This window comes from Takifugu rubripes, chromosome 21 (genome assembly GCF_901000725.2).
Source record: "Takifugu rubripes chromosome 21, fTakRub1.2, whole genome shotgun sequence".
NCBI classification, from domain to species: domain Eukaryota; kingdom Metazoa; phylum Chordata; class Actinopteri; order Tetraodontiformes; family Tetraodontidae; genus Takifugu; species Takifugu rubripes.
This window is the reverse complement of record NC_042305.1, coordinates 14,081,070-14,094,198: the sequence shown is the minus strand read 5'-3', so window position 1 is coordinate 14,094,198 and position 13,129 is coordinate 14,081,070. Positions and strand designations below refer to the sequence as shown.

The 13,129-nt window shown below is 40.1% G+C and overlaps 5 protein-coding genes across 5 annotated transcripts; 3 read left to right on the top strand and 2 right to left on the bottom strand.

Annotated features, from left to right (window-relative positions):
• The first annotated feature begins 266 nt into the window (after nucleotides 1–266).
• On the top strand, nucleotides 267–1,704 carry c21h22orf39 (chromosome 21 C22orf39 homolog). Its single transcript, XM_003975008.3, has 3 exons — nucleotides 267–394; nucleotides 841–1,008; nucleotides 1,204–1,704. The coding sequence occupies exons 1-3, from the start codon at nucleotides 365–367 to the stop codon at nucleotides 1,333–1,335; spliced, it is 330 nt and encodes a 109-aa protein (XP_003975057.2). The 5' UTR covers nucleotides 267–364; the 3' UTR covers nucleotides 1,336–1,704.
• A 319-nt stretch (nucleotides 1,705–2,023) lies between these two features.
• Nucleotides 2,024–3,639, bottom strand: mrpl40 (mitochondrial ribosomal protein L40). Its single transcript, XM_003975007.3, has 5 exons — nucleotides 3,458–3,639; nucleotides 3,241–3,327; nucleotides 2,877–3,032; nucleotides 2,580–2,661; nucleotides 2,024–2,478 (listed from the first exon to the last, which is right to left on the bottom strand). Exons 1-5 carry the CDS (start codon nucleotides 3,508–3,510, stop codon nucleotides 2,251–2,253), a joined length of 606 nt encoding a protein of 201 aa, XP_003975056.1. The 5' UTR covers nucleotides 3,511–3,639; the 3' UTR covers nucleotides 2,024–2,250.
• A 153-nt stretch (nucleotides 3,640–3,792) lies between these two features.
• Nucleotides 3,793–7,245, top strand: acaa2 (acetyl-CoA acyltransferase 2). The gene is made up of 10 exons (XM_003975006.3): nucleotides 3,793–3,947; nucleotides 4,512–4,678; nucleotides 4,825–4,953; nucleotides 5,167–5,283; nucleotides 5,502–5,649; nucleotides 5,722–5,897; nucleotides 6,040–6,169; nucleotides 6,247–6,317; nucleotides 6,407–6,561; nucleotides 6,648–7,245. Exons 1-10 carry the CDS (start codon nucleotides 3,932–3,934, stop codon nucleotides 6,727–6,729), a joined length of 1,191 nt encoding a protein of 396 aa, XP_003975055.1. The 5' UTR covers nucleotides 3,793–3,931; the 3' UTR covers nucleotides 6,730–7,245.
• Nucleotides 7,246–7,605: 360 nt separating this feature from the next.
• Nucleotides 7,606–11,103, top strand: rpl6 (ribosomal protein L6). The gene is made up of 7 exons (XM_011615795.2): nucleotides 7,606–7,703; nucleotides 8,289–8,435; nucleotides 8,513–8,611; nucleotides 8,704–8,847; nucleotides 10,509–10,557; nucleotides 10,646–10,830; nucleotides 10,919–11,103. The coding sequence occupies exons 2-7, from the start codon at nucleotides 8,289–8,291 to the stop codon at nucleotides 11,069–11,071; spliced, it is 777 nt and encodes a 258-aa protein (XP_011614097.1). The 5' UTR covers nucleotides 7,606–7,703; the 3' UTR covers nucleotides 11,072–11,103.
• A 190-nt stretch (nucleotides 11,104–11,293) lies between these two features.
• On the bottom strand, nucleotides 11,294–12,707 carry dynll1 (dynein, light chain, LC8-type 1). Its single transcript, XM_003974927.3, has 3 exons — nucleotides 12,551–12,707; nucleotides 11,754–11,892; nucleotides 11,294–11,669 (listed from the first exon to the last, which is right to left on the bottom strand). The coding sequence occupies exons 2-3, from the start codon at nucleotides 11,883–11,885 to the stop codon at nucleotides 11,532–11,534; spliced, it is 270 nt and encodes an 89-aa protein (XP_003974976.1). The 5' UTR covers nucleotides 11,886–11,892; nucleotides 12,551–12,707; the 3' UTR covers nucleotides 11,294–11,531.
• Nucleotides 12,708–13,129: the final 422 nt, after the last annotated feature.

Genomic DNA, 13,129 nt, shown 5'->3' with positions numbered 1-13,129 from the left:
TTTTTTTTTTTAAATCTTTGGTTATTTTTCTTCATTCCTTAAATCTATTTATAGGCAAATAAAATTGTCTTTTTTGAAGCTTGACATGTTTTGATTTATTAGTTTATTTTGTAATGTACAAGCAAAGATGTACATTTTCATCAGATAAACTAAAACCTAAACAGATTTTCTGAATTTGGAAATTATTGGAAATTAAAGAAAATGGTTTTTTGGCAAAAGAAAGCAACTTTAAAGTTATAATATTAAAGCTAAAATGTCATTTCTAAGTCTTTTCAAAATAAAATAAACGTTGAAAGCTTTTATTATGAAGCGCACTGAAACCGGAAGTGTGCTTGCTGTAGCGCCGGTGTTAGCATAAGTAGCTATGGAACAGACTACTGAAACAAATTGGAGGGTAATTTGTCACTAATATATGTATTTTTTTATCATCTTAATGTGGTCACATTCGTAACAACCTTCTCGTTTTGCGATATATATGATAGAGAAGAAATCGTTCATTTAAAAAAGAAAATTCAAGGTTACAAGCGAGCTACTGTAGTGTTTTGATAACCTGACCTAGCAGGAAACTGAAGGGTATTTTGATAGAAAACCTTTTACACCAGTAGTGTTTATTGTTTGCTTTTGGAATCTAATGTTGATAGTGTCATAATATTGCCCTAAAATATCGTTGTAAAACGTGGTACCAAACGGCGCCCGGTTATACGATATATTATGTAACTCTCGGATCTTATCAGGTATATTTAAATGGCTAAATGATGCAGTGGCTTATTTTGAGCAGTAGGATATCCCAGAATATTCTCTACGATGGACTTAGTGTTGATAGATATTTGTGTTGTTCAGACACCCCGGGACTGTGGCGACTACTTGAGTGAATTCAGACACTGCAAAAGTTTGTGGAATCGTTTTCACCATTATTATGCTTATGGGACCATTCCATCCTGCCACCAGTGGAAAGAGGACTACAACAACTGCAAAGAGTGGGAAAAACACAAAACACTGAAGGCCAAGGTAGACACTGCAACTCTACTCTGCTTTCATACTCAAAAATATTATTTTATACTACGTATACCATCTCGTTGCATATCTGATTTTTAGTTTTATAACTTATTAGACCGTATGTGGAAAAGACAATGTAATATCTTGAATACTGTTATCCCAATTTTCTGACACTAAAATATCTTTTGCTTTCATTACTTTTTGCAGGATGCCCTGCAGATGAGTGAGAGAAATCGAGTGGAAGAGCAAAGAAAGTTCACACCAGTATGGACGATGAGGCAAGGCCCCCCCAGTGACTGGCACGTGCCACTAACCCAGGAAAAGCCTCAGGATCCCTGAACAATCTTTCCTTTATATGGACTAAAAAAATGATTATCGGTAAATGTAAAAGGAGCTCCTTACATGAATGTTCAAAGCCACAGAATGGAGACTATATAGTACTATCAGGAGTTGAAATTATTATGGTGCTATTTAAAACAGATTCTTCAGTAATGTGTGCTGATGACCTATGCTGTATACTGTAATAAACTTAATTATACTGGCTTTTTAAAGTAATGTCTTTATAGTTATACACATTTGCACTGGTGCAAAACAATATCTAATTCTAGGCTTACAATTTTTAAAATTTATTGCTGCATATCATTTCACAGTAATACTTCATGTGAATGTTAGAATATCAGAAATAAATTTGTTTTTCTGCAATTTTAACAAGGGCACTTAAGTTTTATTCCTGTGCAGATCAATGACAGCATTTAATGAAAATATTAATTTTAAAATGCACTGACAGTGTAAAACTGCTTTAAGTATAGATATTTAAGTGGCAAAATTCTAAAATAAGTAGATTGTCACTCCTGATGATTTTTACATATCGGGTAAAAAAAAAAATTACCTATCAGGTAAAAGATCATCTTAAATTTAAAGTTTATTTATCATCTGATCAGCCACCAATTTAAGAATTTAAATTAAGTAATTGATGTTTTTATTGTGTGGTTGTCCTGCAGTATTACAACACTACAACACTCAAAGCTTGGCTTCAACTCACAAAGCTTTAATAAAAAGTACATTTTCATTTTTGTCTGGATTTTGTTAACAGATGTGAATGTGAAGGAAGAAAAGTCCATTTCTGTTGATGTGAAACAAGACCGGATGTCTTGCACATCTACACCAGTTTGGGTCTTGGCTTTTTGACCATTCAGCAATATCAAACATGGAAATAGTGAACAAAGATACACACAGGCTACAAGCCACTGTCCATCACTGTGTGTAAACCCTTGTAATGTCATTGTATTTTCCATCAGGAGCCTCATACTTGGGATTTGGTGGCGTGTATACGGGACCTTCGTGAGTAAAAGGAAACAGAGAAAGGTCTGGCTTCAGTGCTGCTCGGTACAGCTCCTCAGATTCTAATTTTAACTCTTCAAGTGCCTCCCTCTGTGCTTCTAATGCATTTTCAACAGCCTGCACCTCAGCCATGTGCTGCTCCTGCAAAAAAAATGCAAATAACTATATTAAATAAAGCCCAGTAAGGGTCAAAATTGAAATTTGCGAAGTGTCAGTGATAAAAAAAGGTAAAGAATAATGACCTGTTTGTAGCGAGACCAGTCTTTCAGTAGCAGAGCACGGCGCTCACTTTCTTCAAATGATAGCTTTGGTACAGTGCGCTCCCTAACAGAGAAGAAGCAACAATTTCTTTAAGCAAATATTGCATTGCAAGAGTAAGGGGTCACATAATGCTAATGCTAGAAAACAGTTTTAGATTCACTAATTGGCCAGGAAAGCTTTATATTACAGTAGCAATCATAAGTCAAAAAACAGAAGAACACTTCAGAATCTGGATGGTAAAAACTTTGAAATAATGAGATTAAGATGACTCCTTGTACCTTGTTTCATCTAAAAATTTAGTTGGAGTAAGAAAATCTTCTATGGGTATAAGCTCTGGGGCAACCTTCTCCAGCTTCTTCAACTTTTTTTTCAGTCTGTCTTTGGCTATTTGCTCCCTTCTAGGATCCACTTTCTTCTTCTTTTTGGGCTCTGCTCTAAAAATGGGAAAGAAAGTTAAATGTGAGGTTCTTCATTAACAACTCCCACTCAAATCTTAATGTAAATAACCATCCCCCCAGTCAGAAAAGAAAAATAGAGACATTTAATTCGTGTTACAGTGATGTTGACAAGATAGGAACGTTTCATGTCGGAAAACAATAATATTGAAGGCAATATCTTAAGAATATGCAACATTCATTGTACCTCAGAGCAGCTGATGTCTTAATTGTCATCACAGGTGCAAACCAAAGACTTCGTGCAGCATGGTGATGTTCTCCGAACAGGAAGATGCTAAACAATACAATATTAATAATACTGAACCCAAATGACTACATTCCTCTGTAACCTTAGCCATGTTAGCTCCATTTAGCTGGCGCATCGCTTCATATGGTCTTTTACTGAAGTAAAAAAAATCACTCACCTTGACGCAGTTTGTCGGGTTGAAAAACAAGAGAGACAGCGCGACAACGCCATATTTCTAGTGTAGTTTCACAGTAAACGCATAACCCTTATCAAAAGAAGAGAAGCACTCACATGCATAAAAATCCTCTCTATCTCTTGACATAGGATAGACGCGGCGCGTAAATATGACGTAAAGGTCGCGTCATAAATCATGAACTTGCACTTTAGAGAATGACACTTAAATATCCAACGTATAATTATGTGAACCTACAGTCACAGGCCAATACACAGATTGCCAAAATATTTCAAGTTTGTTTCAGATTTCTAATATTTATCTTAGAGTGATTCTAAACCGGCACACTCGTGGTAACCTTAGTTTTTCCGAAAGGACCACATTGTTTCCTGCACAACAGCGACGTAAGGTCAGGTCTTTCCCGAGTCACCAGGACTTGAACACATCATAATTTGACCCCGAGTTTGTTCTCTCCGAATTATGGCGCTTCTCAGAGGTAAAGTTAACGTTTGTTGCTCCAGGAAAGTATAAACGTTTTAAACTCTTAGGCTCTGTAATCATCAAGGCTACTGCAAAGGCACTTGTCTAAAAAAAGCAAATATCTGCAAGACAAGACGCGATTCGTTAATTTCACTGATTGATGTTTTTCCATAAAGAAATTAAGAAATTTACTAAATCTTTTGAGAAAATGTTTGCATCTTAAAACGAAGTGTAAAATACAAAGATATACATGCATTCGTTGCACATGAAAATAAATATAAAATAATTGTTCTTTTCAAAGGAAACTGCAGTTTTGTCAAATGGTTTTTGAAGTTATCTTGTACCCTTTGATAAATACCTTGGTGCATTTAAACTTTTAAATTTCCTGAAAATTTATCTCGAGAAAGTGTAAACAAGTGCACACTGCATTCTTGTTCCTCTACTTTGCTTTAAATTCGTTTCAGAATCTATTTAATCCTTGTTACTGTTGAAATGTTACTGATACATTTTGAATCCAGTGTAGGTATGTTTGTAGTGGATTGACTCTGTTGCTGTACAAAAGCCTTGTTTTTCTTTGCAGGTGTATTCATTGTAGCAGCCAAGCGAACTCCATTTGGGACATACGGGGGTGTTTTGAAGGATCACAGTGCAACAGATTTAGCTGAGCATGCAGCCAAAGCTGCCCTTGCTGCAGGGAGGGTTGCACCAGAACTTGTAAATAGTGTCATTATGGGAAATGTAATGCAGGTACAGCAAATTTAATAAACACCAGCAATGATTATTTACATTTGTCTAACACTCAACAATGCTGTTATTCAATAATTATATATGCATTGAGTAATATCTATGTTTTTCCCATGGTTCATTATTTTATTCTGTCATCATAACATCAGAGCTCAGCTGATGCACCCTACATTGCCCGTCATGTGGGTCTGAGGTGCGGTATTCCCATTCCAGTGCCTGCTCTTACTGTGAACAGGCTGTGTGGATCTGGTTTCCAGTCCATCATCAATGGCGCTCAGGTCAGTGCTCCATCAGAAACTGGAAAAATTTGGCAAAATCGCAATTGTCAGTCAGCTGAAAAATTAATTTAGCTGAATCTTACACGCGTTATTTTTAAAGCACCTCCCATTACATAGTAAAGCAATTGATTCAGAAATTCTGGTGTGTAGATTCTTTCATGATGTATGACACTGTGAAATTTAATCATTCAGACATTATTTGTGTGTTTGTAGGAGATTTGCCTTAGAGAGTCCGAGGTGGTCCTGTGTGGAGGCTCAGAAAGCATGAGCCAGGCCCCATATGCTGTCCGAAACATAAGATTTGGTACTAAGTTTGGAGTCGATCTCAAGGTTTGCTTTGGATGGACTTTGCCTTTGTGTTGTCCTCACTCAAATGAGTACTTATGACATTGGAATAGTAAAGAAAAAACATGAATGGATTTATCCGTATCAACCCACCAGAAGAATAAAATACCCAAATCAGACCTATAAAATAACACAATGCACTGATTTATTCTGGGTATAGGATGAAGCCTAGTAACCATATATATTACATTGTCACCTGACAGCTAGAGGACACCTTGTGGGCAGGTTTGACCGACCTGCATATCAAACTCCCGATGGGCATTACAGCAGAGAACCTGGCAGAAAAATATGAAATCACACGAGAAGACTGTGACAATTATGCATACCAAACACAGCAAAGGTGGAAGGCAGGTAAGATTGTCCCCCCGTGTGTTATGACAAAAGACAAGCTTATTTTGAATGGTAATTTCCTTTGAATTCCAGCTCATGAGGCTGGTCACTACACAGCCGAAATCACTCCTGTAGAGGTGAAGGCTAAGAAAGGCAAAGTGGCAATGGCTCAGGATGAACACCCTCGTCCACAGACTACACTGGAGCAAACGGCCAAACTGCCTCCGGTCTTCAAGAAGGGAGGCACGGTCACTGCTGCCAATGCGTCGGTGAGTTTACAACTTTGGACTCTGATCTGATGCAGTTATTTCTCTCAGTCGTTATCTTGGAGGGGATAGCTTTGTGGTGTGTGTTGTTTCTACACTCGTGATAGCTCTCCAGTAAATACAGCCCCTGATTCTTGGTCTCCAGGGCGTCTCAGATGGCGCTGCTGCTGTGATCATTGCAAGTGAAGATGCTGTGAAAGAACACAAACTTACTCCGCTGGCCAGAATTGTGGCCTACCACGTCTCGGGCTGTGATCCGAGTATTATGGGAATCGGTGAGTGCCACCATAGTGTAATGTTGAATAAATAAAATTACTGCTGTTGCTCTGACAGCTTCTGTACATTGCCTTAGGTCCTGTGCCAGCAATAACTGAAACCCTGAAAAAAGCTGGTCTGACTCTCAGTGACATGGATCTTGTTGAGGTTTGTTAAGTTACTTGCTGGAAGTGGTTTAGCAGTAGTTATGTTTCCACATAAGATGTAATTAACCATTCTCTATTTTCTGTGCACAGGTGAATGAGGCTTTTGCCCCTCAGTATCTGGCTGTCGCCAAAGCTCTTGGACTTAACCCAGAGAAAAGCAATGTGAACGGTGGGGCGATTGCGATTGGGCATCCGCTCGGTGCTTCTGGAGCCCGCATCACCGCCCACTTGGTTCATGAGCTCAGGTACCTTATTCATTATGTGTGCATCGGACCTGATATGCTATTTATTGTAACATTGAGTAATTGCGATCTTATTTTCTATTTTGCAGACGTCGGGGTGGCAAATTCGCTGTCGGCTCGGCTTGCATTGGTGGCGGCCAAGGCATCGCTATCATCCTTGAAAACTGCTAATGGAGGAGACATTGAAAGGAAGAATTGTTTAATGTGAATGTCTTTCTGCCACCTGGTTATGAAAGGCCTTTGAGCAAAGACCGCCATCATCGATCTCAAATCACGAAGCATTGCTGTTTAGGATTTTTTTGGTATCACGGTATATATAATACCATAACAGCCTACCGGTGTCTTGGTAACACTACGTAGTAACATGTGGTTCAGTTTTAACTTGACATATAGCTGGTGTGGCGTTACAAAATTTAAATTGGTTCCATTTGATAGGCACTTTTCTAGCACTCCGTGAATGGTTTTCTGTCAGAATCCAAGGTAGTTTTCTCTGTCAACTGGACTGGGTTTCTTCTCTTGAAGACGTTTCGCCTTCTATCCAGAAGGCTTCTTCAGTCCAGTTGACAGAGAAAACTACCTTGGATACAATGACCTGGATGATTGAGAATCTACACAGTTTTATGTCAGAAGAAACTGATTTGTATTTTCATATCCAAAACTCAATAAATAACTAAATGCTTAAAATCATACAGCGTTTTTGCTTCTCCCCCACAAAAAAAAAAAATTGCCATCAGTCCCTGTATTTGGGATTTTCTTTTGCATGTAGTTTCATGGAAATCTCACAAATTAATTTGTTTGTGTATTTGTATTTAATTTATTATATCTTAAACTAATTAGAATTGGCGTTATTAATATGATCACAATGATAAATATGAATGAAATATTTAATTTGAATTTTGGTAAAACATTTTTCATGGAGAAAAATTAGGTGGCAAAGGTGATCGGTAGAGTTGATCAATAAGAGGGAAAGAAAAAGCCTTTTGAGTTTAAGAAACCTTAGTGGTTCACTCAAACGTAATGTTGAGTCCCAGCCATTGCAAGACTACATTTCCCATAGCAACCTGGGCTTTGACGTCCTTGCGTCACATTACAGCGTCCTTATATACGTCACGTTCCCGGATGTCGGTCTTTTTTTCATAGCAAAGGTAGGACGCTCTTGCCTTCGTGTTACTGTAGGAATAAAATCTACTCTCATCTTTGCTATAGATTGAATGTACTGTCTACATATATCCGTATGTGAACATCTGTATTTATATAATACATAAGACCCCATTATTGCCACGATTTATCCATCGCCTTTCCTCAATAATGTATCGTATTTTCTGTTAGCCGTCGTAGGCCACCGGCTAGCCGTAGTGCTCCCGGTTGTGTTAGCTACTTGCAGCAACGTGCCATTTACGTCAGTGGTTTTTAAATCGTACTGATCCGCAAACACACCCGAAATCATACTGTAAACTTTTAATCGTCTTTTCGCCTAAATACGCGCATTGTTAACCAGGTTTAAGTAACGTCTGGGCTATGTGGCTAAGTGTTAGCCAGCCTTGCTTGTCATGCCTCAGCGTTGGAGGCAGCCGCGGTGTTACCACATTACAATGAATATAGCATACTTGTTTCATGCGGTGTTTACAATGATGCTTAATCCGATTTGCATGGCTAATTAACGCTCATCAGTGCAGTGTATGTGTTCTATGTTCGCTTTTATCCTAAAATCTACAATGCTCTCGTATTAGATGGCAGAGGGAGATAAAAAATCTGCCAAGAAGAGGCACAGGAGCCGAAACCCGGTCCTGGCCCGGGGCATTGGCCGGTATTCCCGTTCGGCTATGTATGCCCGCAAGGCCATGTACAAGAGAAAGACCAAGACCACTGAGACCAAGGTGAGGGAAAAGGTTGTCACACTTTGGTGTAAAATAGTAAATATGCAGTTAGGTTTGATTGCTTTTCTTCTGTTAAGGTGGAGAAAAAGATCAAGGAGAAGCCCAGGGCAACAATTACCAAGACTGTTGGAGGTGACAAGAATGGAGGTACTCGTGTTGTCAAGCTGCGCAAGATGGTGAGTCCATGCATTTTAATTGTTGTTCCTCGTTTCAATAGAAATTACATTTCCTCATTTGCCGGTGTTCTTAAATAATTCTTTTTCTGTAGCCCCGCTACTACCCCACAGAGGATGTTCCCCGTAAACTGAGGAGCCATGGGAAGAAGCCCTTCAGCCAGCACAAGAGAAGGCTGCGTTCCTCCATCACCCCTGGGACCGTCCTTATTTTGCTGACAGGTCGCCACCGTGGAAAGGTGAGAACTTTTTGGGCTAACCCAAGTGTACACCAATGGGATGGGCATTGAAAGTTCTAATTGTTAATCACAGGGGACTAATCGACTATACCCATTACACAATATAATTGATTGCGTGGACACAGCTATTCTCTTCCACATGACAAGTTATTGGAAATCAGTCTGACGTGCGTTACAAAGCTAACATTGTGCTCTATGCTAATGGCACAGCCGAAAACACATTAATACTGTCTTTCGCTCGTGTAACTAACTCAAAGGTGTGGGTTTAGCTTCTCAATTGCATCATGACAACAAACCATGAACATGAGGAAATTTTTGCGCTGGCTTGATGTGATAATACTAATTTTAAACAGGTTTGGTCTTCTGAATATACCTAAGACGGCAGCGAGTCACCATCTTCTACTGTAGCATCAAACGTTAGCCAGTCCCACAGTGTTTTAAATGATAGATTGTGCAGAAAATACCAGTAAAACAAAGGAGTATCTTATTAAATACAAAACTCTTCAAATATTTAGATGGTATTGTCATTACATTGGTGCCGATTATAGGTAGGAATGAGCCCCTGCTTTGCTTGACCAGTGCAAGCGTTACTTGAGTCTATTTTAAATCAGCTCTTTTAATTATCACAATTGTTTCATTGATGCATCCTTTAGTCCCACTCATTCTGAAAGACATGCTTGAATCTGTTACTGATAAGTGATATTTGGGATTTGCTCATCTAAAACTAGAGTTGTTTTCTCAACATCTTGGTGTCACCCAGTTTTCTGGTATTAACCTATTTATCAGTAAGGTAACATTCAGCAGTCAAAAACTGACAGTCCTTAGAAAGTTGTGGGCTTTAAGAGTTTAAGGGTGCTAGCATTTCTAGTTTTTCTTTAGCCAAGATCTTGTGGATTTGTGTGTGCCCCCAAATTAAGCCTCCTAAAACCATCAGCATAGTTGCAGTCGGAGCTGCTGTTGTGATCTTCCTGGGCTGCTCAGTCCACCCTTTTAGCAAAACACATGTGCATCGTAGTAAGTTTCCCTGTTTACTGCCATGTTTAAGGGAACTGTTAGCATGTAATGCACTGTGCAGGTGTGAATGGAGGTTTTCCTAACAGCTAATAGTGTGCATTTGTTATCCGGGTTGTTTTTTAAAGGCACAGAATGTTTTCGGAACCTTTTTGCACCAAATGTTCAAGATGGTTTGAATGATGTGTGAAAATGTCCTGATGTTCAGGTTATTTAGTTGTAATTATGGTGGACTGCAACTTCTATTGAACTATTCTCTAAAAAACCCACTAAAATGCTGTTGGTCGGTGTTGGTCTAGGTGTGAGGAGAGATGCATTTTAAAGGCTATATTTGTGTGTCTTTTGGCATGACTGTAACATGCACGGTGGGCACACAACTATAAACAAACTGTCAGTAGCACTGCATTGTCCCTTCCTCCCACTCAAAAGGTTCACAGGCGAGTTGGAGAAGCATCTGAACGCCTGCACACTTTGAGCAGCAGCTGTCCTAAATGTTTCAGCCCAGAAATGTATCTTAGTGAAATCTATCGACTGCATTTAAAGAGCCGTTCAGAGATGTTGACTGGATGGCACTCATTAGGATGTTAAAATGATTTCAACCCTACTGGTGCATATTGAGTTGATATTCATTTAACGGTTTCTTCCCCTAGCGTGTGGTGTTCCTGAAGCAGCTGTCAAGTGGTCTCCTGCTTGTCACTGGTGAGGATGACTAATCACAAGCATCCATATTAATTTTGTCTTTGCCTTTTTTTGATGCAACTTTTCCACCTTCTGTTTTCCACCTTAGGCCCCCTGGCTTTGAACAGAGTTCCTTTGCGCAGGGCTCACCAGAAGTTTGTCATCGCCACAAACACCAAAGTTGACATTGCTGGTATGAAGATCCCCAAAACTCTCAATGATGCCTACTTCAAAAAGAAGAAGCTAAGGAGACCTCGTCACCAGGAGGGAGAGATCTTTGACACGGAGAAGGAGGTAAACTATATTCTGCTGTTCAGCGTGCTACATTTAGCACCATGTCGTGAGACTCCAGAGCTGATGTCTTGTCTTCCTTGGTGTGCAGAAGTACCAGTTGACGGAACAAAGGAAGGAAGACCAGAAAGCTGTGGATGCTCAGTTGCTGCCACTCATCAAGAAAGTCCCTCAGATGAAGGGCTACCTGCGCTCCACCTTCTGCCTGTCTAATGGGGTTTACCCACACAAACTGGTTTTCTAAATGTGTTCTAATAAAGACAGTCTTAGACCTGACCTCATTTGTGGCAAATTGTGCATATTTCAGATGAAAAATTAAGTTGATGTAAGTAGTGGAGTTGGTTTATTTGCAATTATCAGTCAGACTGCAGTCTAGTTCCATCTCTGTACACCTGGCAGTAGTTCTACGCACTGGCCATCATTGGCTTCATGTGCAGGGTTGCAATAAAACCACACCAAGCAACAGTAAGAGTATAGGCTACGCTTTAATTTAAAAAACAGATTTCTAAAATAATGACAAAAATAAATAGAACTGTTTATTTTTTTTTTTAACATGGCCACAGTTTTTGTAATCCTCAAAAATGGAACATAGAAATCAACAGAAAAGGCAGCGGCCCCTCGCCAAGGAATGATAAGTGCCTTTGTGGAGTCAGTCAGTATAGTGTTTACAGTCAGCTCATGAAGACATTCCTTCCTTCCTCCCTTCAGCCAGATTTGAAGAGCAGGATGGCCACCTGGCCCAGGTAGAAATAAATGAAGTGCTTGGTCTCGTGAGTCACGTAGCTGCCGAAGTTCCTTCCCACGATGCAGTGCCAGGTCGGGTTATATTTCTTGTCAAACTCCTGTGAGGGACAAAATCATTCGGTGACCCCGCTCCGTTACATTACTTGTAGCCCATCTCTGTTTCTTGATGTGTGTCAAACTACCTTTTTGATGTAGGCAGCGATATCCTTCTCAATGTTGAACTTCTCCAGAGCCTGCGTGGCGCACTCCACGGCGTCCTGCTGCATGTCCTCTGACATGTCGGCATTTTTGATCACTGCCTTCCTTTCAGACATGGTTGCTCTGGGAAACAACAGCGACACAAGCTGAGGATACATCTTCTCCGAGGCGTCGACAAGCAAACAGCGCAGCTGGTAATAAACCCTGCGTTTCTATCTACCTGCAGGCTCCTGGGTGCAGAGCATCACGCCAGTGGAGGAAAGAGTTGTTGGACACCGAATAGTTACATAATAACCCACATACAATATGGGAATTAGCCTTTTCTGTGACTATTGCATAACAAATTATCAGCTGCAAGCTAGCTCAATGTGCGCTCTGCATAGTTTCTATGGATACGCAATATACTTAGGTTGATGCCTCGCATTTAAACGTTATTGAACGTTATTGCTATTGAAACAGAAAGATGACACCCAAACCAGAAAATTGAGGCGAAAAAACGATTCATCCACAACGAGATGGGGGTACGAGTGCAAACACGCCATTGTAACGATACAACTTAGAAGCATCTTGGACGATGATAGCGTTTTGGGTTTTGTTTTTTTTACCGGCAAATAGCGCCATATTTATTCGCAGCAACAATGAGCTGTGGATCAATTGGCGGTCAATCAACGGCCGATTCACCTCTGAATGAGAACTACGTAGTTTCAAAATAGGCGAACACGCTGCCGTGAACACACCGAGCTGCGCATCACATTTAGCGGGAGGACTTCTTAAATCTTACCTTTTGCTCTTCCGTGTGCTGTAAATTGATCTTTGAAGAGAGGACAGCACTGGCAGCGACAACTCCCGCGAAGTGCTCGACACAAAAGTAATGTGGGTGTGTGGCGGTGAGAAACTGCTGCCCGACTCCTGTCTCCATTCGCTGCCGTTAGAGCATACGAGAAGGCCATTGGTCCATTCTGGTGGATCTTTCCGGTGTTTGTGTCTGCATTTTATTTCAGACCATCATGCCTTGCGAGCACGGCGTCACCGTGGCAACCGTTGTAAATAAATTGCTCGTGTTAAGCGCGTGCTGCAGTTGGGGTCAAACAGGACTTCGTTTTCTTTTGTTTAACGTGTCCTTTTTTTTTTTTACAGGAACTTTGCTGGATTTGTAGTTTTGTCGACCCTCGCAACGGCTTGTAATGTCGGAACTAAGTGGTGTAATCAGGGCCAGAAACATTATCTTTTTGAGTTAAAAGTTGTATTTGAATCCATGGTAATTAAGCGTAAATCTTAGTACCATAATGAACCTCAACACGTCCTTTTTTGTTGTTTCTTTTCAACATCTTGTTGAATTTTGTATTTCTTTCCATCGTTG

What these genes read in the sequence shown, in the direction of transcription:
- c21h22orf39 (XM_003975008.3), top strand. Translation starts at nt 365, where the DNA reads ATGGAACAGACTACTGAAACAAATTGGAGG. An exon ending in CTACTGAAACAAATTGGAGG is followed by an intron (nt 395 to 840) that starts GTAATTTGTCAC and finishes TGTGTTGTTCAG; the next exon opens with ACACCCCGGGACTGTGGCGA. An exon ending in ACAAAACACTGAAGGCCAAG is followed by an intron (nt 1,009 to 1,203) that starts GTAGACACTGCA and finishes TACTTTTTGCAG; the next exon opens with GATGCCCTGCAGATGAGTGA.
- mrpl40 (XM_003975007.3), bottom strand. Translation starts at nt 3,510, where the DNA reads ATGGCGTTGTCGCGCTGTCTCTCTTGTTTTTCAACCCGACAAACTGCG. An exon ending in AAGACATCAGCTGCTCTGAG is followed by an intron (nt 3,033 to 3,240) that starts GTACAATGAATG and finishes TCCCATTTTTAG; the next exon opens with AGCAGAGCCCAAAAAGAAGA. An exon ending in AAATTTTTAGATGAAACAAG is followed by an intron (nt 2,662 to 2,876) that starts GTACAAGGAGTC and finishes CTTCTCTGTTAG; the next exon opens with GGAGCGCACTGTACCAAAGC.
- acaa2 (XM_003975006.3), top strand. An exon ending in CCATCATCAATGGCGCTCAG is followed by an intron (nt 4,954 to 5,166) that starts GTCAGTGCTCCA and finishes GTGTGTTTGTAG; the next exon opens with GAGATTTGCCTTAGAGAGTC. An exon ending in AGTTTGGAGTCGATCTCAAG is followed by an intron (nt 5,284 to 5,501) that starts GTTTGCTTTGGA and finishes GTCACCTGACAG; the next exon opens with CTAGAGGACACCTTGTGGGC.
- rpl6 (XM_011615795.2), top strand. Translation starts at nt 8,289, where the DNA reads ATGGCAGAGGGAGATAAAAAATCTGCCAAGAAGAGGCACAGGAGCCGA. An exon ending in CAGGTCGCCACCGTGGAAAG is followed by an intron (nt 8,848 to 10,508) that starts GTGAGAACTTTT and finishes TTCTTCCCCTAG; the next exon opens with CGTGTGGTGTTCCTGAAGCA. An exon ending in TGGTCTCCTGCTTGTCACTG is followed by an intron (nt 10,558 to 10,645) that starts GTGAGGATGACT and finishes TTTCCACCTTAG; the next exon opens with GCCCCCTGGCTTTGAACAGA.
- dynll1 (XM_003974927.3), bottom strand. Translation starts at nt 11,885, where the DNA reads ATGTCTGAAAGGAAGGCAGTGATCAAAAATGCCGACATGTCAGAGGAC. An exon ending in TCGCTGCCTACATCAAAAAG is followed by an intron (nt 11,670 to 11,753) that starts GTAGTTTGACAC and finishes TGTCCCTCACAG; the next exon opens with GAGTTTGACAAGAAATATAA.